Here is a 22,968-nt window from a genome sequence, read left to right as displayed (position 1 = left end):
GAGAAGGGAAATGAGACAGAAGGGAAGGAACCAATGGTTATGAGCAGATTACTACTGTGAGAAAGTGTGCTCATTCCCACTGAGTACCCTTTGAGGACTTGTGGAGAACACATCACAGAATTGTTGCATGGAAGCACAGGGAAGTTGGGGTATATCCATTGGCTCTCTTCCTTCATTGGTCACCCCTGGGCTTGTTAGGTCCCCAGCACTTTTTAGTAAAGAACAGTTAGTAAGCAATGATTCTCAGACTTCCACATGCACAGGACCCCTGGACACTCCTAGGACCACACCAGACAAACTACCTGAGCACTGCCTGTGCCTCTGGGGAAGCAGAGAGATGTAGGCAACAAGGAGGGAAACTGTCCAAGTACCCAGGGCTGCTGTGTCCACTGCAGCTGCCACTCAGAGGTGGCCCAGGGCTGATGACCCACTCACAAACATTAACTGCTCCAAAAAGCCAGGAGACTTGGATGTCTTGCCTTCAGCACTGATGGAAGTAGGTTTAAAAAAAAGTCTCCCTTAAGAACTTGAACCACAAACTGGTGCTAATTCTGCAGGTTTATGTTCTGAATTCATATCACAGTGTGGTCTATAGAAACTGCAAGGAGGGAATTTAATTTAACTGATCTCAGGTTGGCAATGCTGTCCAGTGACTAACAAGCAAATGTAAATCCTTTCTGAACTTGGCTTCAATCCAGGTTAATAGCAATTGTAGAGCCATTGATTATTCAATTCATCTCAACTTCCCAGATACTAAAATGTAGGGGGAAAAGAAGGTGTCCTCAGATCAATGGCATTTAATAGTAGCAATTTAGCCACAAAATAGATACAACCTCTTTCCTGCACAATAAAATCTTAAGTAGCACCCCTCATCTTTCTACACACACACACACACACACACACACACACACACACACCACCACCACCACCACCACCACCACCACCAGTACCACTACCACCACACTTCTAAATACAGGTTTCTTTGTAATAGAAGATACTTACTGGTCTGGGCACCTGGGTGGCTCAGTCGATCAAGCCTCTGCCTTCGGCTCAGGTAATGATCTCACAGTTCATGGGTTCGAGCCCCGCATTGCGCTCTGTGCTGACAGCTAGCTCAGAGTCTAGAGCCTGTCTTTGGATTTTTTGTCTCCCCCTCTCTCTGACCCTCCCCTGCTCACACTGTCTCTCTGTCTCTCAAATATTGATAAAAAACACTTAAATTTTTTTTTTAAAAGGAAGGTACTTACTGGTATATGAAAACCTGTCTGTCTTCTTTCCTTCTCCAAGGTTTACAGCCACACAAATAGTCAATGTTCTATTGAAATCAGCCAAATACCAACTGGATTAAATGTTACAAAACCAGAAATCTGAAATCTGAGGGCAGCTTTTCAGTATATCTCTTCTCAGGGCAGGAGGGAATGTTTCTGCTTCTTGCTGCATTATTTTGAACTTTCAAAAAAATTTACAAGCAAAAATATCTATATAATTCCACAAATTGAAAGAAATTAAACTATTATTTTTCCCCCTTTAAAAAGTCTGGTCTTCAGGCTTTTATTTGACAATCACATATGGGCCAGTGTACACTTTTTTTAAGAAAAGCATTGTGTCCTGAAATCAATAAATCAAAATTGGATTGCCTTCTCCTCACAGGTGAATTGTTATCTTGCTAGAGAGGTTATGTGGCAGGATCTCTACTTTGGTAAGGTATGTGAACAACAACAACAACAAAAAAGAATTAAGATTTCTTTGCCTGAAAGGGAAATTCTGTGTGTTCTTTTTTCTGCTATAAAAGAGTTTCCTGAATTGTCTCCTAGAACAAGAGATTAAATGTCAAGAGATAAAGCAGGTGCAAGGCCCATTATTCAGTGTCCTCTGAGTCCATTCTCTCACTGGAGGTGCTGTTTCCACACAAGGAATGAAGTCAGCTTCAGAACTACAGAAGGAGTGCCTATGACAGTCTGAGAGAAGAAGCAAAAAGGCAGCCAGAGGGCCAGGTGTCTCTTGGTTGTCAAAATTCTGGAACAAACAAGACATTCCTTACTATGGAAGAGATCAGCATGCCTCAGTCCAGATCGTCAGTCAAGATGAAATCAAAATTCAGCAGTCAGAAGTCAATCAAGCCATAAAGCAACAGGGGGCCAGTGAAGGAGCTAAGCTTCCAGGGATTCAGGAAGAGGACTGTCCAGTGCTATCAGCCTGAAGAGATGAGTGCTACAGCGTGAATCCAAGGAGATCCCTGAAGCCCAGAAGATGACATCATCACAGACCCAACCACTGTTGATTGACCCGTTAGTCCCAGGACCCCCTAGATCCTCCATTGGCCCAAGGAAGCCATGGAAGTTTATGCTGCTCATGCTTGGAATCTTTGTCCTGGACTCCAAACCATGCCATCATGTACTTCTAACCCCAGGAGGAGGAGTTCCAGAGTGACATTAACTTGGTTTTCCAGATTAAAGACAACTCAGAGTGAACCCATCTTGAAAAGGATAATTAAACCACTAAACTTCAACTCTAAAATATCTGGCAGAGAAATATGGTTTGTGCTATAGAACCCTGCAGACCTTGTGGGAGGGGAGAGCCTTGGCACACCACCAATTCTACCAAGCCTGCTGCCACTGACCACAGAGAAGTCCCTGGAATTAGACAGGGACCTACTCTTTTCATTGTGAATAATTTTGTGCTACCTTCCCCCGCTCAAGCCATCTTAGGAATGTGAAAGGCATCCCAACCATCCCAAACTGCAGTCATATTTCAACTTTCTCACTACTATCACTGGTGTTGGGCAAAGTATTAGCAACAGCCCAGGAGTGGAGTTAGGAGACCTTTTAGTTCCAACCTCATCACTGGGGGGCCTGGGCCAACAGTGCACTTACTCAAAGCCCAGTGACCACATCTGTGAAAGGGTTTGATTGGACTGGAATATGATCAAGCATCTTTTTTTTTATTTCTGGAGAAAAGCATTCCCATTCAGACAACAAGAAATAATAGACCTATAACCTAAAAGGGGAATAAAGCCCCTAAACAGAAGAGGTTGACAAACATAACATCAACTTCTCAGAGGTAACTTTGAATTGTCTTTAGTAAAATGCTTCTGGTGGAACTTAATAGAAGTTACATATTTAATTACATATTTAGTGTATGTGGCCTCGACAGTCTTTTCAGGCTGTGTTTGTGTGAGTGTGTGTGTGTGTGTGTGTGTGTGTGTGTGTGTGTGTACGCTCTGGAAGTGATAAACTCTCAGAAGGCATCAAAATGGTTAAATCCAAATACATTCCAAGGTTAAGATCCAGGTATCTGTGATAGGGCTTTGTAAAGAAAAGCTGAATGGAAAATGGGTTTGAGTTTAATACCAGGTGTGTTTGAAAACTTTTCCTACTAGGAAAAATTGTATCTTTTTTTCTTTTCTAAAGCTTAAAAAAGACTTGGTGTTGAGGGGCCAAGACCAGAAATGGAATTATTGTAGCAGAGCTGAACAGTTCAGAGCCCTATGATAACCATCCTCTGGTGCTTCTGTAAATCTTCTAGTTATTTCTTGGATGCAGCTTTCTTCCTGGGTGTAGATTTCTAGTACTTTGGTCATGAACAAAGGTGATGCACTAGGTCTTATTAAATGTTCAGAATAAATTGTGCTATTTAGGAAAATGTAACATACAAAAAGGGCAAAATCTAGTGGAAATAATTAAGGAGTCTATAATTAAGGGTGTATAGGATTAAATTATCCTTTAACTAAAAAGCTATATACTTAATTGTGTAGGGTTGCAACCAAAGCCATCAAAGGCACTTTCTTTCAGGAGCCTTAAGTGTATGATGAAGTTTCTGAGAATCCAGCTTTGGTTATTGCCAGCAGTAAGTTCCTTCTTTATGAAAGATTTTACATAAAGAACCATTGAAAAGCCCAAAGCTGCCCCACTGTGGCTCCTTACATAGTTAAAACCCTATTAGAGTAAAGGAATCAAGAGACTCCTCTGGAAAAAATACATATCTCTGTGTTCACTAGGAGCCTGCTGTGTGCAGATTTATCTGGTTGCTGTAGAGAAACAAAAGCCACAAAGGATGTGTGATGGTGTGGGGGGGAGTTTGAGAGACACCCAGTGTGTATTATTCTTGCTGGAAAGACCCTGATCTGAGACCAACGCTGGCAGCCCCCAGCTGAGAGGGGCCTCCTTGTAGTCACCATCCCTGGCAGGCCCTGGAGGGGGTGGGGAATGCATAATGAGGCTGAATGAGAATTAGATGCCTAATTAGGGCCTGGAAAAGGGAAAGAAAAAGACAGACAGGTAGAATGTGATCAGCATCTAGCCCAGTTAAGCCAAATGTGACTACACTTGGGAAGCGTCCCGTGGTTGTGATCATGTACGGAGGAACTTGGATTGCATTTTAGATTTTGTGGGAGCAGCACAACCAGCAGGGGAAATGGAGGAAGAGTAAAAAGAGCCAGGCCCAAGGTAGTCTGGCTGAAGATGTGAAAAGCTGAGTCTTTCAGATGTTTTACAGACGGGAGATATTTCTACCTAGCCCAATGCTTAGCACTGTTGCAAAACATTTGAAATGGACTCCAACATTTGGCTCCAGCTTAAATGCTATCTCCTTGTCCTCCAAGATTTTTCATTACCCCTTTCAGAAAAGGTGAGTCATTCTCTCCTTTGTGCCTCTGCAGTTCTTGGTAATAATGTCATTTAGCTTGTGAGCAGTTAACTCTGTGTGTGTGTGTGTGTGTGTGTGTGTGTGTGTGTGTCTCAGGTAGGTTGTAAACTCCATGAAGGCAGCCTTATGCCTCATTCATTTTGCCTCCTAACCCATGGTAGGCCCTGAAATATCTAGTGGCCTTTTTTTTTTTTGCTTTGTTTCCTAACTATTTTTCTCTTCTGTAGTTATTTGGACAATTACCAATAATGCATTTCCAAACCATTCTCAAAGGATGAGTTTGGAGGCATATCATCTGGTAACATAAGAGAATTTATAGACATTATGATCTCATGCCCACACCCAGCTACTGCCACTGCCTTTCATCTCCTACTAAAGACAGCTTCTGATTTTCTTTAGGTAGAATATTCCCAATTAATATAAGAAGTGTGTTGCCTTGGAAAGGGTGTCTTGTAGGAACATGTGAATTTCTCACCTGCATGATCCTGTCAGCTTAATAATTATTTGGTTTTGGAGAGGGAGCCATGAGCGTGTGTCTACAGTGTTAGCCCAAGTGATCAAGAGAGGTGGTCAAGTAGCAGTTTTAGCACTGACGTTTTTGGGAGAAAGTAGACTGGGTGGGGAACAGATTGTTTACAATTATGCCTTTATCCCAAAGAAGTATGAACTAAATATAAATCAAGTACATCAGTCTGATCAGACTACCATAACAAAGTACCATAGATAAATAATGGATTAATTTTCTTAGATCTCTAGAGGCTGGGAAGTCCAAGTTCAAGGTGCTGGCGAATTTGGTTTCTGTTGGGAGCTCTTTTGCTGGCCTGTAGATGGCCTCCTTCTCACTGTATCCTCACATGGCACAGACATGTGCCTTCTTATAAGGCCACAATCCTAGCAAATTATGGCCACACCATTAGGACCTCATTTAACCTCAGTTAGCTTCATAAAGACCCTATCTCCAAATAAAATTGCATTGGAGATTAGAACTCGAACATACGAATTAGGGGGAAAGGAGACAAAAACTTTCAGACTGTATTCATCAAGTCTATAATCGGAACTATCATTTGATAAATATTTCAAAAACCAGCTACTGACAAGGTCAACTGTATGTGACACATGTAGGGGAAACTCAGTCATACAAATCAAAGCAGTCTGTGCACCTGGTCTTGGGTTTAAGATGATGGGGTGAAGTTATATTTCAAACCTTACTCTCCCCCAAACTTAACAATTTGCAGGGAGATGAGATAAGTAAAATAAGGAATCATAGAACATCAACAAAAACAGTAATCAGACAAAATAATGGGCTGGTGGCCAGCAAAAGAAAAGATATATCTCCAGAAATGTTGAAAGCATGAACCTGGTGTTGCCCCAGTTTACCCCTTAAATCTACCAGGCTCAGAAATAACCCTGAATAGGATCTGACTAGCCTCCATTTACCTCCCCAACTGGGAGAGGAGCAGCCCTAGGAAATCTCCACAAAACTATATAGTCAGCCCTTAGCACTTTTTATTTCTTCCTTCCCCAAAGAGACAGGAAAAACCTCTGTAATTCTCCATTCCAGTTATCACCTGCTGAGAGGAAAATGGAAAGGAAAAGCAAACCAATAACAAATGCCTAGAACTAATTACCACTAGCAAAACTCAGGAATTTCACCAAATGGAAAACAAAAGAGAAAATCAATAAGGCAAGATCTTTGGAGTGTGCAGGAGGCAGGGGTGGAGGTGTTTGAGAAGCCCTGATGAAGCCTCCATGGAAAAGGACTCCCCCTACCTGAAGAGTCTGCATACAGTTCTTGTGGAGTTTATTTATTCCCTCGATTGGGAGGCTGAGACCAAAACAAACAACAACAACAAAATCGCAACAACAAAAGAGAGTAAAGAAACTCAAAGATAATCTGTCTGTCTCTCTCTCTCTTGCTGAGAAATCCAGTACAACAAATGTAGTAAATGTGTTACCCCTCCTAAAGAAAGTGTTCAAAAGAAAACACTCTTCTAGGTAGTCCCTGGAGGACCAACAGTCCACAGATACCTTGAGAAAGAAGCACGCTAATGGATACATGTCACAAATTTTGCCCTCAAAGCACTGAGAAGCCATGACGGAGAGGAGGAAGGAAGGAAACCAGAGAGCATGCAAGCCAGCAAAATATAGATGAAGAAACGATTGTATAAGAAAACAACTCCAGACAAAGATTAAAATTCCTTACAAGAGCTATAAAAGAACTTCCAAAGAACATTAAAGATCTTGAAGTTAAGGTGATAAAACGACATAAGGATCTGAAGTGTAAGAACAAAGGAGACGTATTTTCAACCATTAGCAAAATAAATCGATTAAGAACAGCAAAGACCTAACCACTGACAAAGAAAAAAAAAAAAAGACTGAAGATTTTTACAGTGAAAAAGAACGCAGAAACTCTAAAACAATTTGAGAAAAAATAATATATACATAATATAATATAAGGAATAATTTGCTCTATGTGTGGACAGCTGGTATCCCTAGAATTTAGAAGTCAACATTTCCCTAAAATGAAGGGAAAACTGAATTGATGATCTAATGGGCAGACCATATCCCAAAGAGTCAGTACAGAAATCTCCTCACAAGAATATATCTTTAACAAATTAATTCATTAACATTAGTAAGTAGATTAACTAAAAATTAACATATGTTAAAAAATTAGGCACAAATCAAACTCCTGATTTTATAGCTATGAATGCTATGGGACAAAATTCAGAAGCAATGTCAGGACTGAGTCAATTAAAAATGTATTATTAAGAGTGGTAGCTATTGCCACAATAATGCGGTATAACAAGTCATCTTCAGTCTCATGGGCTTAGAACAATAATTAGCTATTTTTTTGCTCATGGATATGAGAATCAACTACATTAGTCAGGGTAAGGAAGGACTGGTTAGGCCATGCACCCTCTCTTATTCTCCTTGGATCAGCTGTTCCCTAAAGCATATTCTTCTTGGGGTAAAAGGCAGGAGTACAAGAGGCCAAGCTCCAACAGTATAAGTATATTTCAACCCTCTGTTTGACTCACCTCTCATATCCCATCGGCCAAAGCAAATTCCATGGCCAAGTCCAATGTCAAGGGACAGTGAGGGAGACGCCCATGATGTTAGAAGATAGGAAGTAAAGATTTCTGAATAATTATCTAATCCACTACATTAACAGTGAAGTTGATGGGGTACCTGGGTGACTCAGTCGGTTGAGTGTCCCACTTCTGCTCAGGTCATGATCTTGCGGTCTGTGAGTTTGAGCCCCGCATCGATCAGGCTCTGTGCTGACAGTTCAGAGCCTGGAGCCTGCTTCAGATTCTATGTCTTCCTCTCTTTCTGCCCCTCCCCTGCTTGTGCTCAGTCTCTCTCTCTCTCTTTCTCTCTCTCTCTCTCTCTCTCTCTCTCTCTCTCTCTCCAAAATAAATAAACATTAAAAAATGTTAAAAAAAAAAAAAACAACAGTGAAATTGAAAGATAGATAAGGGAAATTGCCAAGATGGTTCAAGAATAGCACTTTAATTTGGGTCAATTCCACTTTATTATTTTTTTAATGTTTATTTACTTTTGAGAAAGAGAGAGAGAGAGACAGAGCACAAGCAGAAGAGGGATAGACACAGAATCTGAAGCAGGCTGTAGGCTCCAAGCTGTCAGCACAGAACCCAATGCTAGGCTCTAATTCACAAACCCTGAGATCATGACCTGAGCCAAAGTCGGACACTTAACCAACTGAGCCACCCAGGTGCCCCAGATCAATACCACTTTAAATCCAGACAGGTCCTGTTCACTATGGCTGTCATGACACTTATGCAACCATATAATCTGAGAAATAATTATCTACCATTCTATTTGTTGCATGGAATTTATTGTCAACACAAATCTCAAAAGAAAATGTTAGAGGATCCTCCAAAACCTCTCCATGTTCATGTATTAAAAATCTGATTAATCTGTGTGTATCTTAACATCTTTTCCATATGATGAGACTTGATTAATTTATTATCTTTTGTGTAAAACAACTGACCTACAAAAGGTTACCATAATCAAGGCTTTTAGGAGGACAGTTGCTGTTGGTGATGGAAAATGAAAAAGGTACTGAATGTCCCAGACACTTTCTATTTTAGCATCTTTCATCTCCTGCTAGGAGCCCTGAAATGTACCTTTTGTTTGTGTTCTAAGCAATAGCAATCAAAATAGGGGGAGGGACAGGCAAACTGGAATAAACAAGCTGTAGAAGCAATTTTTGTTTTGATCACATTCTGTCCTCTATATGAAATGGACTCATTTCTCTGGGCACTCAGTCGCATTGCCCAGCAGGGTAGAAGCTGTTAGGATAATACCAGTTTCACGCCACACACATGTCAGAGTAACAAATGTCTGTCATTCCTCTCCCTCTTTCCAAATACATCATGCATGCACGTGCATATGTGTGTGTGTGCTCATGCACCATTCACTGCACAGTCATATATCCCTACCTTATGCACATTCTGTGCTTGTTCTTGGTATTTAAAAATTTAATAATGCATGTCAAACATACCTTTCGTGTCTTTGGATGCAGATCTGGCAAATGATGCCTGTGTCTGCTTTGGAATGCAGCAATATATAGAGCTACAACTTTGATTTCTTTTTTTATCTCTCTGTATCATGGATCTCAAACCTGCCACCACATCTCATGCTAATCTGTGCTGATGTGACATAACCTGAAATATCTCATATGAATATTTTGTATTACAAAATAATAAGGTTGAAAAGACAAAACATAAGGCAAGCATCTAAAGTGTTTACTATGTTCTTATCTGCCTTTGGTATTTTGCTTTCTTCAATTCTTCCTTCATCTCTCACTCAGTTCTTAAAAGTGTTTTGTATGCTCCTTCATTTCCAGTGAGCATTGTTTGACTGACTAGTATCCTACTTATTAGATAAAAAGATCTCCATGATGCCATAAGGGTTTCTCCATAGTAATCTCCCCAAGGATATTATCATTGATAGAAATGACCTTGAAAGAGATTTCATGGAAGAATCAGCTACAGGTACTTTTAGATTCCATTACAAACAACAACCCCAAGGATAAAGTCAAGAAAGTAATGCTTAGTGTCAGGTCAATTAATTTCCCTTTCATAGTAATCATTTCTTATAAAAAAAAAATAACAATATTGTTATGTGTTCATTAGTTCTGATGGTGTCCCCGAGGGATAGACAAGGAGTTAGAACATTTTATAAGTTAGACAAGGAGTTAGAACATTCTGTAGTCATTTTAAATTTTTTAATGTTTTATTTATTATTTTTGATACAGAGAGAGACAGAGCATGAGAAGGGGAGGGGGAGAGACAGAAGGAGACACAGAACCGGAAGCAGGCTTCAGGCTCTGAGCTGTCAGCACAGAGCCTGACATGGGGTTCGAACCCACGAAGGAACATGAGATCTGACCTGAGCCGAAGTCAGAGGCTTAACCAACTGAGCCACCCAGGCGCCCCTGTAGTCATTTTAATAGTGAAAAGCCAAGGCTTTTAAATACTCAGATTTGGTAAAAGTCATTCAAAAAGTAGGTCACTAACAGGATATCCTCTTATGACATATTTGTTTGTGTCTTGCCTGTTTTCTATTGGGTCCTCTCTCTTTTCTGTTATTTTGCATATTTATTTATTTTTATAGTCAGTAGAAGAGTCAGTGATATACATCACAAATATTTTCTTCCACTCTGGCTTATTTTGTACTCTCTTAAAGGTACAAATATTTTGATAAATTAATGATTTTAATTTAATTGTTTTCCAGATTGCCAGGCTTTTCCCTGATGGCTATTACTTTATTTTTCCTGTGTAAGAAATTTTTGTTTAATGATGTGAAGGTCTTTTTCCAAGTCACCTTCCACACTTAGTTCTAAAATATACCTTGAATTGATTTTTGAGTATGGTAAAAACTATTCCTTTAGTGCAGGTCTACCATTTTTATCCCTGAATAAATTCCATTTTTTTCCCTGAAATTGTTTTGTCTCAAATTCAAATTTGAAAGACCCTTTTTTTAGCATGAAACTTTGCACTGGTGACCTTTTGTTTAGCACTTTGAAGATGTCATTGCATTCCTTCTGCCTTCCGTTATTTTGACTAAGAAGTCATCTTGTAAGTCCTATTGTTGCTATTTTGATGTCAATGGCCCTTATACACTAGATAATTTCACATTTTTCTTTAATTTTAGTTTTCAGCTGTTTTACTGGCCTGAGTGAGATTTGCTTTGCATTAATTCTGCTTGGAGATCATAGCACTTTTAGAACAGTGGTTTGATATCTTCCATTAATTTGGGGAAGTAAGCCATCATATCTTAAATGTTGCTCTTGCCACATTACACAAAGGATAGACCCAATCACACATATAATATCTCTTTTCTATTTTTCATCTGCATTTTTTATATTTTCTGCTAACCTAGCTTTCAGTTTTCTAATCCCTTCTCTGGCTGTGTCTAATGGCTACTAAATTCACCCACTGATTTAATAACTTCAATTATAGTATATTTTTCAGTTCTAGAATTTACACCTGACATGTTAAATAAGATCTAGTTATATCTTATAAACTTCTTTGCCAAACTGGCATCTGATTCTCTTTTCAAAATTGTTTATTTATTTTGAGAGGTGGGGGATAGAGGCAAAGAGAGAGGAAGAGAGAAAATCCCAAGTAGGCTCCACACTGTCAGCACAGGACCCGATGGAGGGCTCGATCTCGTGAGCTGTGAGATCATGACCTGAGCAGAAATCAAGAGTCACACACTTAACTGACTGAGCCATGTAGACACATTCCTGGTATCTAATTCTTAGACTCATTAATCACTATTTTAAAATGTCTACAGTATCTGGATCTCTAACATGCCTCTATATGTTGTTCTATTCTCTTGGTTTTCAGTGATTTGTTTTTGTCCCTTTGGAATGCCAGGTAATTTTTTATTAATTGATGGATACTATGTAAATAATTGTAACAATAGCTTGAGGCTCTGGGAGGTTTTATCTCATTTCAGAAAGGATTTATTTTTGTTTTTGCCTCTGACAGGCCAGTAAGATTGAATAGAGCACTACAATATAATCAGGATTTTATTGCTTAAAATTTGGACTTCAGGGGTTTTTTTAAGTTTATTTATTTATTTTGAAGGGAAAAGGGCAGAGGGAATCCTAAGCAGGCTCCATGCTGTCAATGTGGAGCCCAATGTGGAGCTCAGTCACACAAATTGTGAGATCATGACTTGAGCCAAAACCAAGAGTTCAATGCTTAACCAACTGAGTCACCCAGGTGCCCCTGGACTTCAGTTTTTTAAGAACTGGACTATAACAAGTTTATCATTGGCCCCAGAATATAACCCTTCAGGTTTCTCCACAGAAAACTTGAAGTACTTTTCTAGGCACCTCTTCCTTGGTTAGCCTTGATCTCCAAGTTTTGCCCCTCCCCCAAGCGTCATAAGCTATCTGGAGGCTCTGTTCAACTTCATGGCACATGTGGAATGTCAGGCTCATGATTTTATACCTCCTTGAGCTTGTGGTGCATTGATGGCTTTCTAGTGAGTGAAAATAGTTTCTTAAATAATTTCTCCAGTGACTCTAGCTGTTGTTGGTAGGAGGGTTAGTCTACATCATGATAATTCACCTTAGGTTGAAATCCCCTTCTCAGTGTAATTTTAATTTGCATTTCTTTCATTATGAGCAAAGTGAATCATCTTTTCACATGACTGAAGGCCATTTTTATTTTTTCTATGAACTGTGTTAAATTTCTTGCTCAAATTTCTACCCAGTTTTTAATCTTCTTAATCTCTATTTTAAGAAGGATTTTAGATATTAAAGATATTAACTCTTTGTCTATGATAAAAGGTATAAATATTTTCCCTCAATTTATAGCATTTTTCTTTTAAACATTTCTTATGGTATTTTTTCCATTCAGAAGTTTATTATGTTTATATAATGTTGAATATTTTCATTTTTTCTTATTCTATTTTGAAGCATAATTAGCCAAGATTTCCTACTCTCAGCTTAGAAAGATCCATCAGTGATTTCTTCTGTAATTGTGCCTAAAGGCATGAGTTGATGAGAAATTGAAAATGGCCCACTTTCCAGAATTGGTGGCATTAGAAAGGATATGATATGGTTTTAAGTCCAGATGGAAGGTTCAAGTTTTGTTTTCCTTTTCCCATTCTCACCCTAAGGAGCAAATGAAAACAAGTTGTGGGCACAGTTACTTTCATATTGAAGGCTTAGGATCTAAAGGTCTTTTTTTTTTCTTCTGTTATCCTTTTCATGACTCCTCTCATCTACCTTCATTTCATCAATGTTACTTCTACATTGATATCTCCCATATACTCGACATGTCTAGTCATAATTCTCTCCCTCAGGACTGGATGCAAACGCTTATCTGGCATCTCTCCTTATACAACCCTGCACTTTAGACTTCAAATCGAAAGTGGCTTTCTTCACCTTCCCCCATTGTGCTTGTCTTATATGTCTTGAAGTACTAACCTCCCTACCACCTAACCACCAAGTTTCAGAGATTGGTCATACTTTGAATCATACTTCATGATTGTCAGCTTCAGTAAATCATTACCAAGAGTGCAAGTTCTATCCTTCAAGATTCCTTCCTCAGAAGAGATTATAAAATGGATTTTCACCATCCTTGATTCATCTTCACCAATAGGCACACCAAATTTAACATACCCTGTGCTCAGTAAGTACTCATGTAATGAAAATGAACTCATCCTTCTGCTTTAAAAAAGTATTTAATGGTTTGTGTCCCTCTCTCTCCCCAACTCTCTTTCCCCCCTCCCCTCCCTATGGCCCTCTGTTAGGTTTCTCTTGCTAGACCCATCAGTGCAAACAGGGACACAAACCATGAGAGACTATTGAATACTGAAAAGGAACCAAGGGCTGAAGGGGAAGGGGAGAGGGGAGGGGGGTGGTGGTCATGGGGGGCACTTGTGGGGAGAAGCACTGGGTGTTATATGGAAACCAATTGGACAATAAACTATTATTAAAAAATAACAAATAAATAAACATTTTAAAAAATGAAAAAAGTATTTAAATAATAAAAATTTTAAATTATGAATTTCTAAACTTTTATCTGTATCTATATTTCTAAATACTGTTGGTCTTCAAGTTGTGAAAAAACAATAGATAATAGAGGTGAGATATAATTGGCCTTCGGACCATTTGGAAAATTTCTCACAATAAGAAACAATCCACTTACTACTGTATTTAAGCATGTTATATAGTTTCAACCAGCTGAATGGATGCACACCCTCTGAAGCTGTGCAAATAGAGATCAATCACCACAAAAATTAACTAAAGACTTGGTTCTCAGCAATTCAAAATGGCATCATCTGAGAATGTCTCCTAGGAAAGCATCTAAGTCATTCATTTTGTGTTTAAACAAAATCTCAATGCCAAAAGAATGAATCTTCCAGCTTTCAGGCATGCCTTAGGCAAAACAGTTTTTCCCCCCTCTTCAAAGGTTAAGCTACATAAATTTACAAACACACACACACACACACACACACACACACGCATGCACACGCACACAAATTTCTCTAAATTTAAATTGTAGGTTGTTCTGATTAAACCAAGTTTCTCTGCTTTCATGCTACCAGATTTTTAATTTGAAAAATTGTATTTTGTATGTATGGATTATCTCAAAAATTACAGAGAATTTAGATGATAGCACTAAAGAATTCAAGCAACTCAACCACTATTTTCTCCCTTAACCTTTTTTGCAAAAGAAGTTGAATCCCAGGAGTATTTTTAAATTTAAGAGGGCAATGGAGAGTGACAGAACAATTGGCAGTCAGGATGTTCTAATTCTCTATTAATCGAGGACTATCTTCTTTCTTTCAGCTCAAGGCGAGAACACACCCAGTGTTTCTGCACAAAACGAAGGTTCTGGCTACACAGAAAACTCTCCAAGTCCTGATGGTAAAGTTCTGAGCTATTTGAGTGCATGCAAGCTACAAATCTGACACATTTTCTGTGTGTAATCTAGGATTAAGGGAGCTATCTATGCTATGAAGAAATATATTCAGTTAGAACAAGGTAAAGTTCAAAAACCATATTCTACTAGGAACTAATAAAATTGGGAGACTTACAAAAAAACTGATGCTAGCTGTTAGAAAAGTATGTGCCTCAGTTTAATCATAGCTTATAATATGTAAGCCACAGTGGGTAATTCCAAGGGTAAACTGGACTGAAGTCCAGCTGGTGAACTTTATGGAAATACCCCTTACTTCCACAAAAAGTACTTGCCCAAAGTTATCCCTGTTTTACAGGGATTCAGGGGAGACCTGGCTTGAGTTTGGACTAAGGTTATCTTGGACCTTCATCACCTTACCTCACTGTATTACTTCAGATGGCTTGGCCAAAAACACAGTGAATCATTAAAAGCACCTTAGAAATCAGTTTACAAAAAAAATTCCTTTATTCACATCTCATTCTGAAGGCATCTAAATACTCTGAACCTCAGGAATATGAATATGCCCTTATCCCTGTACAGTGATGCTGGGAACACTTTGAAATATTACTTGCATTAGAAAAACAATTATTTGGGAATATATGATTTAATATATATTTGATTCCACTGGCCCAGAGAGCTTAGAAGAACTAGAATTCATTGATGATCAACCATGTATATATATCATGTATATATGGGTCATTTTAGCCAAAGGAAAAAAGCAAATTGCTTGGAGCTGATAATGACGTTGGGAAAAACTCAGCCCCCAGTAGAAATTACTTAATGGTTTTAAATAGAGTTTTCTACACTAGGTATTACACCCTACTATAAGCTTTTCATCACCTGAATTTCCTCCCTTAATTATAAACCCTTCCATACAAACTGGTTTTTTTTTCACTCATAGGTATGCATTACCTAGGAGAATGTTTTTCAACCTCAGATCCATTACAGGCTACCACATGTTAGTCATGCTCTGTTGAATGAAACCTGCCACAGCCTGGTTGTGACATTATAGACCTGGTTCTTTACTAGTTCTTTCCATAAAATGTTCTGAAAAATGGCAGACCCATGCAATGCTCATTGAATAAAAGGGAAATAAATGTGAGAAATACTAAGCTTTAGTCCACAGAGATTCATTATGCATATTACAGGCTCTTAGAAGTCTTAATTGTAAAGAAATGCACTAACATTGCTTTTCCCAAATTTATTTGATCATGGGATGCTTTTCATATTAACATTTGTTAATAGGTTTTGGAACCAGTGACCCTTGGGTTGGAGGAAGAAACAGAGAAAGAATGCTCTCCTACATTTTATTCAGCACACTACCTCACTGTGATGGGCAGCGGTACAATAATTTTGTAGACCAGGATAGAAAGTACATGTATTATTCTCCTCATATAGGTAGCATTGCTGCGTCTGCACACTTTATATCTGGGGTTTAGAGTAAGCTCAAACATCATTAGAGACCCAGGATAGTTTGCAGGTGGAATGGAGACCTGCTTCTAAAACCTTCTCCCTTCAGATAGGGTTGGTTGGTATGCCCTTCAATGTCATTTCCTCTTTCAAGCCTCCTTGGAGTGTGAAAACCAGCATCTGCCACTATTAATTTAATCAACTTTTCCTGTTTGAGGAAAAAGAGCTTTGGATTGTTGATTTATCGTGCCAGTAGATGACGACTACCTGAACAAGAACAAACAGGGGTTACTTATTTAACTTACTATAGCAAGGGTGTAGGGCGTGGAGATGCTGCATGAAATGTGGCAATCTCTTTCACGATGCCTTTGAGAGGAGGCCATTTGTATTTTTAACTTTCAATGTGGCTACAAATCCATGGATAAAACTTGACACATTTTATGGTAAAAAAAAAAAAAAAACACAGTGGGGTTGGTCGACTCAAAGGCAGGCAGGGAAGTGAGAAACATTTACTGTTAACCAAAGAGAAGATTCCAAGCATCCTCTGACTGGAGGTCGATGCATGGGGCAGCTGGATTTAGGCTACCTACAAGTGGGTGATTGATTGGCTTTCCGTGTTTGGTCCTGTGTTGGAATATTGGCCCAGAATATGGTGGAGCTGGCAGTCACTGTCCAAAGTCCTGACCACCCTAAGCTGATCGCTACAGCGGCTGCGGTTGGATTGCCTAGGCTGGTTGCTGCAGAGGTTTTTAGTCAGTTATATTGTTATAGATGGTCTGGCCATTGTCCATTTGTATATTGTCTCTCCGCTTATAATATGGGCTTTGATGCTTTAAAAAATATCCATTTAATTAAAACTACTGACCCTTGAAGTTTTCCAGAGCAACTGCTCTGGAGTACTTCTGGACAATGGCTTTGATTATGCATTCTGTTTTTATGCAAATGCTCACAGAACAAAGCACACAGTACAGTAAAAGCACACATTTTACCATTGCTGTGCAATCTGGTAAGAGATTCTGCTTTTCTATTGTATAGTAACTGCTGCTGCTGCTGCTGCTGCACCCTTTGGCAAGTTTAAAGGGTCTGTTTCAAAATTCAGACTTGAAAACAGCAAACCAAACAGGCCTACTGACATTGCCATTTTAGAGAGAGCTGCTCACCTCTCTGCATGTCAATAATCTGTTTTGCTTTGTTTTCTTAGACATCTATTACGGCCTTTGAGTTTACCTTAAGATGGTAATAAATGCACCCAAAATGTCAACCCAAAACTATGGTATAAAATGACAGCTCAGCTTCTATACTTCAGTAAGAGGCAATTCTGCACTCCCTGGTCCCTGCCAGCAAAAATCTATAAGAATTATTCCCCAAATCTGGAGTGAATGAAAATGAACTGAAAAGAGGTACAAGATAGGAGATTAGAAATGTAATGACTCACAGACCATTTTAAGGGGTTCAAGAGATTTGGGTTTAATAAATATTTAACCTTTTTTGTTTTCCTGTCTGGTTACAGTTGAAATGAATAGTCAGGTTGACAGTGTAAATGACCCAACAGAGAGTCAGCAAGAAGATTAACTAATAGGTAAGTTGTCCCTGTAGTGGGACTTTCAATTGATTAAACCAAGCATGGGAAGTGTTTGTAAGTGTAGATTGGATTTCCCTTGGTTCTGCCAAGTCCCACAGTGTGACTCAGGCTATACTTTAAAAATCCGTACACCAAATAACATTGTGGAAAGAGCAAGGATAACCCCTTAAAGCTCACCATGCTTTGAGGGGGAAAAAGATAAGCCATAACATATTCAAATGTTCAGTTCCCTGGTTTTCTGAGTTTGACAAGAAAAAATGCTTCCATCCATCTAACCTCCTGGCCTCCTGGTGGGACCAAGTTATTTCAGCAACCCCAAGCTGATTCTGAAGCATTGCTTTTCCAGAAGCTACCTGCGGAGTTGTTTTTAACAACTACCACTAAATAATAGTTTTTAAGCATAATGCTAAATATCTCTCTTTCTCTGGAGAATGTGGAAAGGTACTTGAGTGTATTTAGGCAGAAAGAAGGCTGACTTGGATCCTATCCTGTCACATGGCTACCTGTGGACCTGTATATCTACACAGGGCTTGTTGAGTTGAATGAGCCTTGGAGGACTCCCCAAGAAAATCATAATCCACGGCAATTGTGTGTTTAGGAGTTTTTCCAAACCACCATTCTACATCTATCCTTAGAGACTGAAATTTATTTAAAATGATGAACAGTCTGTAATCCTTTTCCATCTCTTAAGGGCTGGTGAGAAGAATGAGAGAAGTCAAGCTCATTATTCTGATTCCTAGCTGAAAATACTAACTGTGGGGGAAAAAACCCATGAAATAGATGGATTGTGTGTCATCCAGCATAAGGCACAATTGTGTTAACACCATTGCCTCTTACCACTGTCCTATACTCCCTGGCATCTTCTCAGTAGGTCTCTGCATTCATGCAGAAGATCATGTTGCACCACTTGGGATCCAGCATCACAGCAGAATAAAAACTGGAGAATATATCAAAGTAGGCACTTGTCCTTCCCATCATGGTCTTGAACATCATTTAAAACTAAATATAATAGTGTTTGTGTAATACATACAAATGTGTTAGCTGTACATGTATAGTATAGTAACGCTAAAAAAATAAAACTCATACAAATATGGTCTTAGAAACATTTTTCCTTTTTTTAAACCTTGTTCATGTATTTAAAATTATCCTGTTAGGGTGAAGAAATGATACAGTAAGAAGTTTCCATTAAAAAGTGATGAAGTGAGGCTAAGACTGAGCAATTTAAATGCAGATTCCTCAGGGTTGCCTTAACTTTTGTTGCCAACAAACTATAGACATCTTTCTAGAATTTTTCTTACAGACACTATTACATTCCAGTGTGATCAATATCTAAATAAAGTATCCAGATCAATGTTTTCTTGGTTAATGTCAAAATATTTTCCTTGAGCATGAACAGGAATCAATATCTTTACCCAAATCAGTAAGTTGTCATAACTTAAAGTTCAATATTAGTTTAAGGAAACTCAGTTCCAGAAAGAAAAAGTGACTTGCACAGGGTCACATGGATGATCAGTGGAAGTTCCAGATGTTCCCAGAATAAAGTTATTTGATGACAGCATACTGCTTCCTAAACAGTAGCAAGTTTCTGAACACAGTTGCCACAGAGAACAGTATGACCTGAGAAACTTTAATAATTCCCATAGAAATATTTTGACAGCTGAATTTGTAGAGGTTATGTGGCACTTCAAAAGAATGAAGGAACTTTTAGTTCTGTGTATCACACATTGAAGGAAATTAAAGAAATATAGTGAAATCAAATTAGAATTACAGAGTTTCAAGATATGATACAAGAATATTTTTGTGTTGTGTAATTTATAATTGTAAAGAATCAGGAGTATCATAAAAGGCAATAGGGGAATGACTCAGCAAATCAATAGAACACTCTGCCAATATAAAAATAAGTTTTCAAGAGGTATTTGAGGTCATGTAAAGGTAGTTAAAGAATCTGAACCTTTGGTTCTAGAGAAACATGGCAGGCTGACTTTGGCAGCTGCCAAAGAGCATTTTAAGAGGACTTGTAGCTTCCACTTTTACACTCAGAATACTTGCTCTTGAAATCCAACCATCCTGTAAGAAGCCCAAATACTACTATAGAATGAGGAAGGCCCCATGGAGAAAGATTCTGGATCCTTGCTTACTGAGAGGCCATTGTGGATGTTCTGGCACCAATGGCGACCACCTGGAACAGATAAACTGCGCAGCTGAGCCCAGGCCAGACTTAGAATCATGAAAAATAATAAACCATGATATTTTAGCCATGAAGTTTTAGGGTAGCTTGTTATGTAGCAACAGGTAATTGGAAAGGTAGGGTAATGTCTCCTAATACAAATGTCTAAAAATGAGAAATAAATTATAAGAAAAAATGTTTAAATACCTAGCTCAACTGACATGAAAACAAAGGTGCCAGACATAAAGAGGAATTTGAAATCCAAAGCAATAATGTGGTGAGCTGAAGACACAGTAGCCCTAAGGGCTGCAGATTGATTGTTGATGCAGAAATAGGCCCTATCACTAGATCCTTGTTCCTACTGCCCACCTAGGACCTTGAGCCACTCAAGGTAAGAAGTTAGAATGAGTAACTCTACCTAAATAAACCTGGGATTTCCAGCTCAAGAAGTTAACAAGGAGCCCTGCATTAGCCCAAGGGTACCATAGGGGAAGGAAAAAGGCCTATGACAAGTAGAAAACATAAATACACCATGAATTTGAAACACAAATTTATGCCATCCAAAGTCACACAGAAAAACAGAGAATGAGAAATTAATTTAATAGTTGAGTATAGGCAGTACTATCCCTGCTATCAATAACTCATTGAAATGTGAAAGTATCACTTGGAATTCCTACAAAAGAAAAAAATTCTCTGAAGATGAATTCATAATTTGAAGACTTACAAAACACACAAAGGAAATGACCCACCATGAATGAGAATCAGTGGAGAAACTTACACAGAATGATTCGATCTATGATAATTTTAGAGTAGAAAATTCTGAAGATCTTATAAAATAAGTACATTTAAATGACCAAAAAAAGATTTAAAAATCAGATATAAAACTGTAAGAAAAGAGCAACACTCTGAAAAATTAGGAACCATTTGAAAAAGCAAACAGACAGCTGGTAATATGAATGACATATAAAGAAACATGAAGGCTCGAAGGAAAAGGCCAAGATGTTTGTGCTCAGTACAAAGAAGTATCTGATAGCATCTGAAAGATGATGACTGAGGATTTATCAGAATTGATAAAACTCATGAGTTTTAAGTTCAAGGAAGAATAATAAGTCACAAGTAGGACATATTTAAAATAAACCCATAGATAGGCATTGCACAATGGCAGAGACAACAACAACAACAACAACAAATGAAACAATTAGAGAGATAGGAGCATTAACCTACAAAGAAATAAGTGTGTCATGGACAGCAGGCTTCCCAACATCAAGAATTCAATTCAGAAGGTAGTGGAATAATTCTGTTTTCAAAAAATGGATAAAAACAATTGTCAGTTTAGAGTTCCATACTAGTTTCACTATCATTTAAGAAGATAGTAACTGCCATTTTTAGCATACCCAGAGGAAAGATTAAGGTGCAGGAAACAATTGTAAGCCAAGGAAAATGGTAAAAACAAAGGCAAATCAAAGTATATATTGGCTATAAATTCATAATAATAATCAGTGGGTGACTAAAAATAGGGTAAAACAAAATTACTGTTTATGTCCATTTTAATTTTTTAATTTTGGGGTGCTCAGTAGGTTAAGCATCTGACTTCAGCTCAAGTCATGATCTTTAATTTACCTGTAGTCTTTTATTTTTGAAAAGTAAAGATTGCAGAAAATTTGAAAAATATTAGCACATATTAAATCTAGATAGGGAATACATCCTAGGTATGTTATACTGTTTAAGTTTCTTTATGTTTGAAATTTTTATTTTTAAAATGAAAATTTATAATTGTGTATATAAGTGCAGAGAGTTATGGAAAAACACTATAAGGAAATACTCCATAGTATTAACCAAAAAAATTATTGTCAATGGAGGAATGATATAGAATTTTTTTTCTCATTTACTTTTGGCTATTTTAAATACCATTTGCAACAAGCATGATATTGCTTTTATTTACAATACACACCTCAAAAAATACTTTTTATAGAGATTCATAGGACACCAGATAGAAAATCAACTCAGAGATCATCTGCTCCAGTCCTTCCATGTAGAGACATAGTAATTTACAGTGATAGAAATCAGATCGGTTGTTGGTTCCAGGAGAGTGGGGTTGATAGTTGGAAAAGGTACTTTTGGGGTGCCGGAAATGTTTTATATTTTGATAGCAGTGTAGGGTAAATGTGTGTGTTTTTCAAAACAATTGAAGTATGCTTAAGATCTGTGCGATTCCCCATACATGGATTATACCTCACCATTTAAAATTAAAAAAATAAAAAATATCAACTCTTCTAAAACACAGTATCTTCTTAGAGTTCTCTCTCAGGTGGGGAACACAGAAGAGACTTAGTAAGTAAGATCTCAAGTAGTGGTATAGCCATCAACAATTTTAGCAAATCTGCATTACATGAATTGTTACTATTATTTCTGTATGGAGCCCTGGAAATACGAGCATATGAATGGACCCAAGAAAGGAGGACACCGCAATGCAAGATTAGGTCTTCAAAGACTACTTTGAAGAGTTGAGTTCATTGTTCTCATTAGCAGAAGCAAGTCATCAATGTGGCAGACATTTACTAGCAGTGATTTAAATGCTCTTTAAAGATACCCTGTCCCAGCAATCACAGCTCAGATATCCAAAGTTCTTTGATAGTCAAAGAGGATATTCCTAGGATTGTTTGAGGAGTAAGAAACATTTAAATGATTGTGTTAAAAAGCTATTCCTTGCTAAGTCTATGGAATTATCTTTAATCTAACAAATGGTTTCTCCTTGTCTTTGGCAGGGGCACAAGATGAAGCAAAGGAACAAAGAAATGGAAGTAGATCACACTCCTCCGCATCGCAGTCCTCTCCTGGCCCTGGGGGGTGGGTATAGAAAGACAGTAGTGCTAGCTGTGGAAGAGGGAGGTTTTGGGGGGGTGGGGGGCAACTCCCAGGGAAGGACAGGGAATCCTTTGCTCTAATTTCTCCAGCTGCATTTTGTTCTGTTTACCTGAAAAAAAGAAGGAAAAAAAAAAAAGAAAGAAAAAAGTTTCCTTTAATTTGGTGAGGGGACCCATGTTATGTATCCTTCAGTCACTATCCCTGTAATTTATGTTTCTTCCTCTCATGACCTTTCCCAGGGTCACAGTGGCACTGTGTAACACTCACATGTGTAGCCTGGCCCCTGTCTGCTTTCTCGATTATTTCACAAAGCTGGTCAATACTGTGGTTTCTTCAAAGAAAGA

At 38.3% G+C, this 22,968-nt stretch overlaps 1 protein-coding gene across 1 annotated transcript in view; it reads left to right on the top strand.

Annotated features, from left to right (window-relative positions):
• The window catches only part of LOC115274014 (ADP-ribose glycohydrolase MACROD2-like), a 1,308,895-nt gene extending 1,286,287 nt beyond the window's left edge, over nt 1-22,608 (top strand). The window contains exons 13-15 of the mRNA XM_029917378.1: nt 14,489-14,566; nt 17,521-17,589; nt 22,525-22,608. Coding sequence (XP_029773238.1) covers nt 14,489-14,566; nt 17,521-17,582 — 140 coding nt within the window. The 3' untranslated portion in view covers nt 17,583-17,589; nt 22,525-22,608. The remainder of the gene's footprint in view (nt 1-14,488; nt 14,567-17,520; nt 17,590-22,524) is intronic.
• Nucleotides 22,609-22,968: the final 360 nt, after the last annotated feature.

The sequence above is a fragment of the Suricata suricatta genome, chromosome 12, assembly GCF_006229205.1.
Source record: "Suricata suricatta isolate VVHF042 chromosome 12, meerkat_22Aug2017_6uvM2_HiC, whole genome shotgun sequence".
In the NCBI taxonomy this organism is placed as follows: Eukaryota; Metazoa; Chordata; class Mammalia; order Carnivora; family Herpestidae; genus Suricata; species Suricata suricatta.
This window is presented reverse-complemented; position numbering and strand designations above follow the sequence as displayed.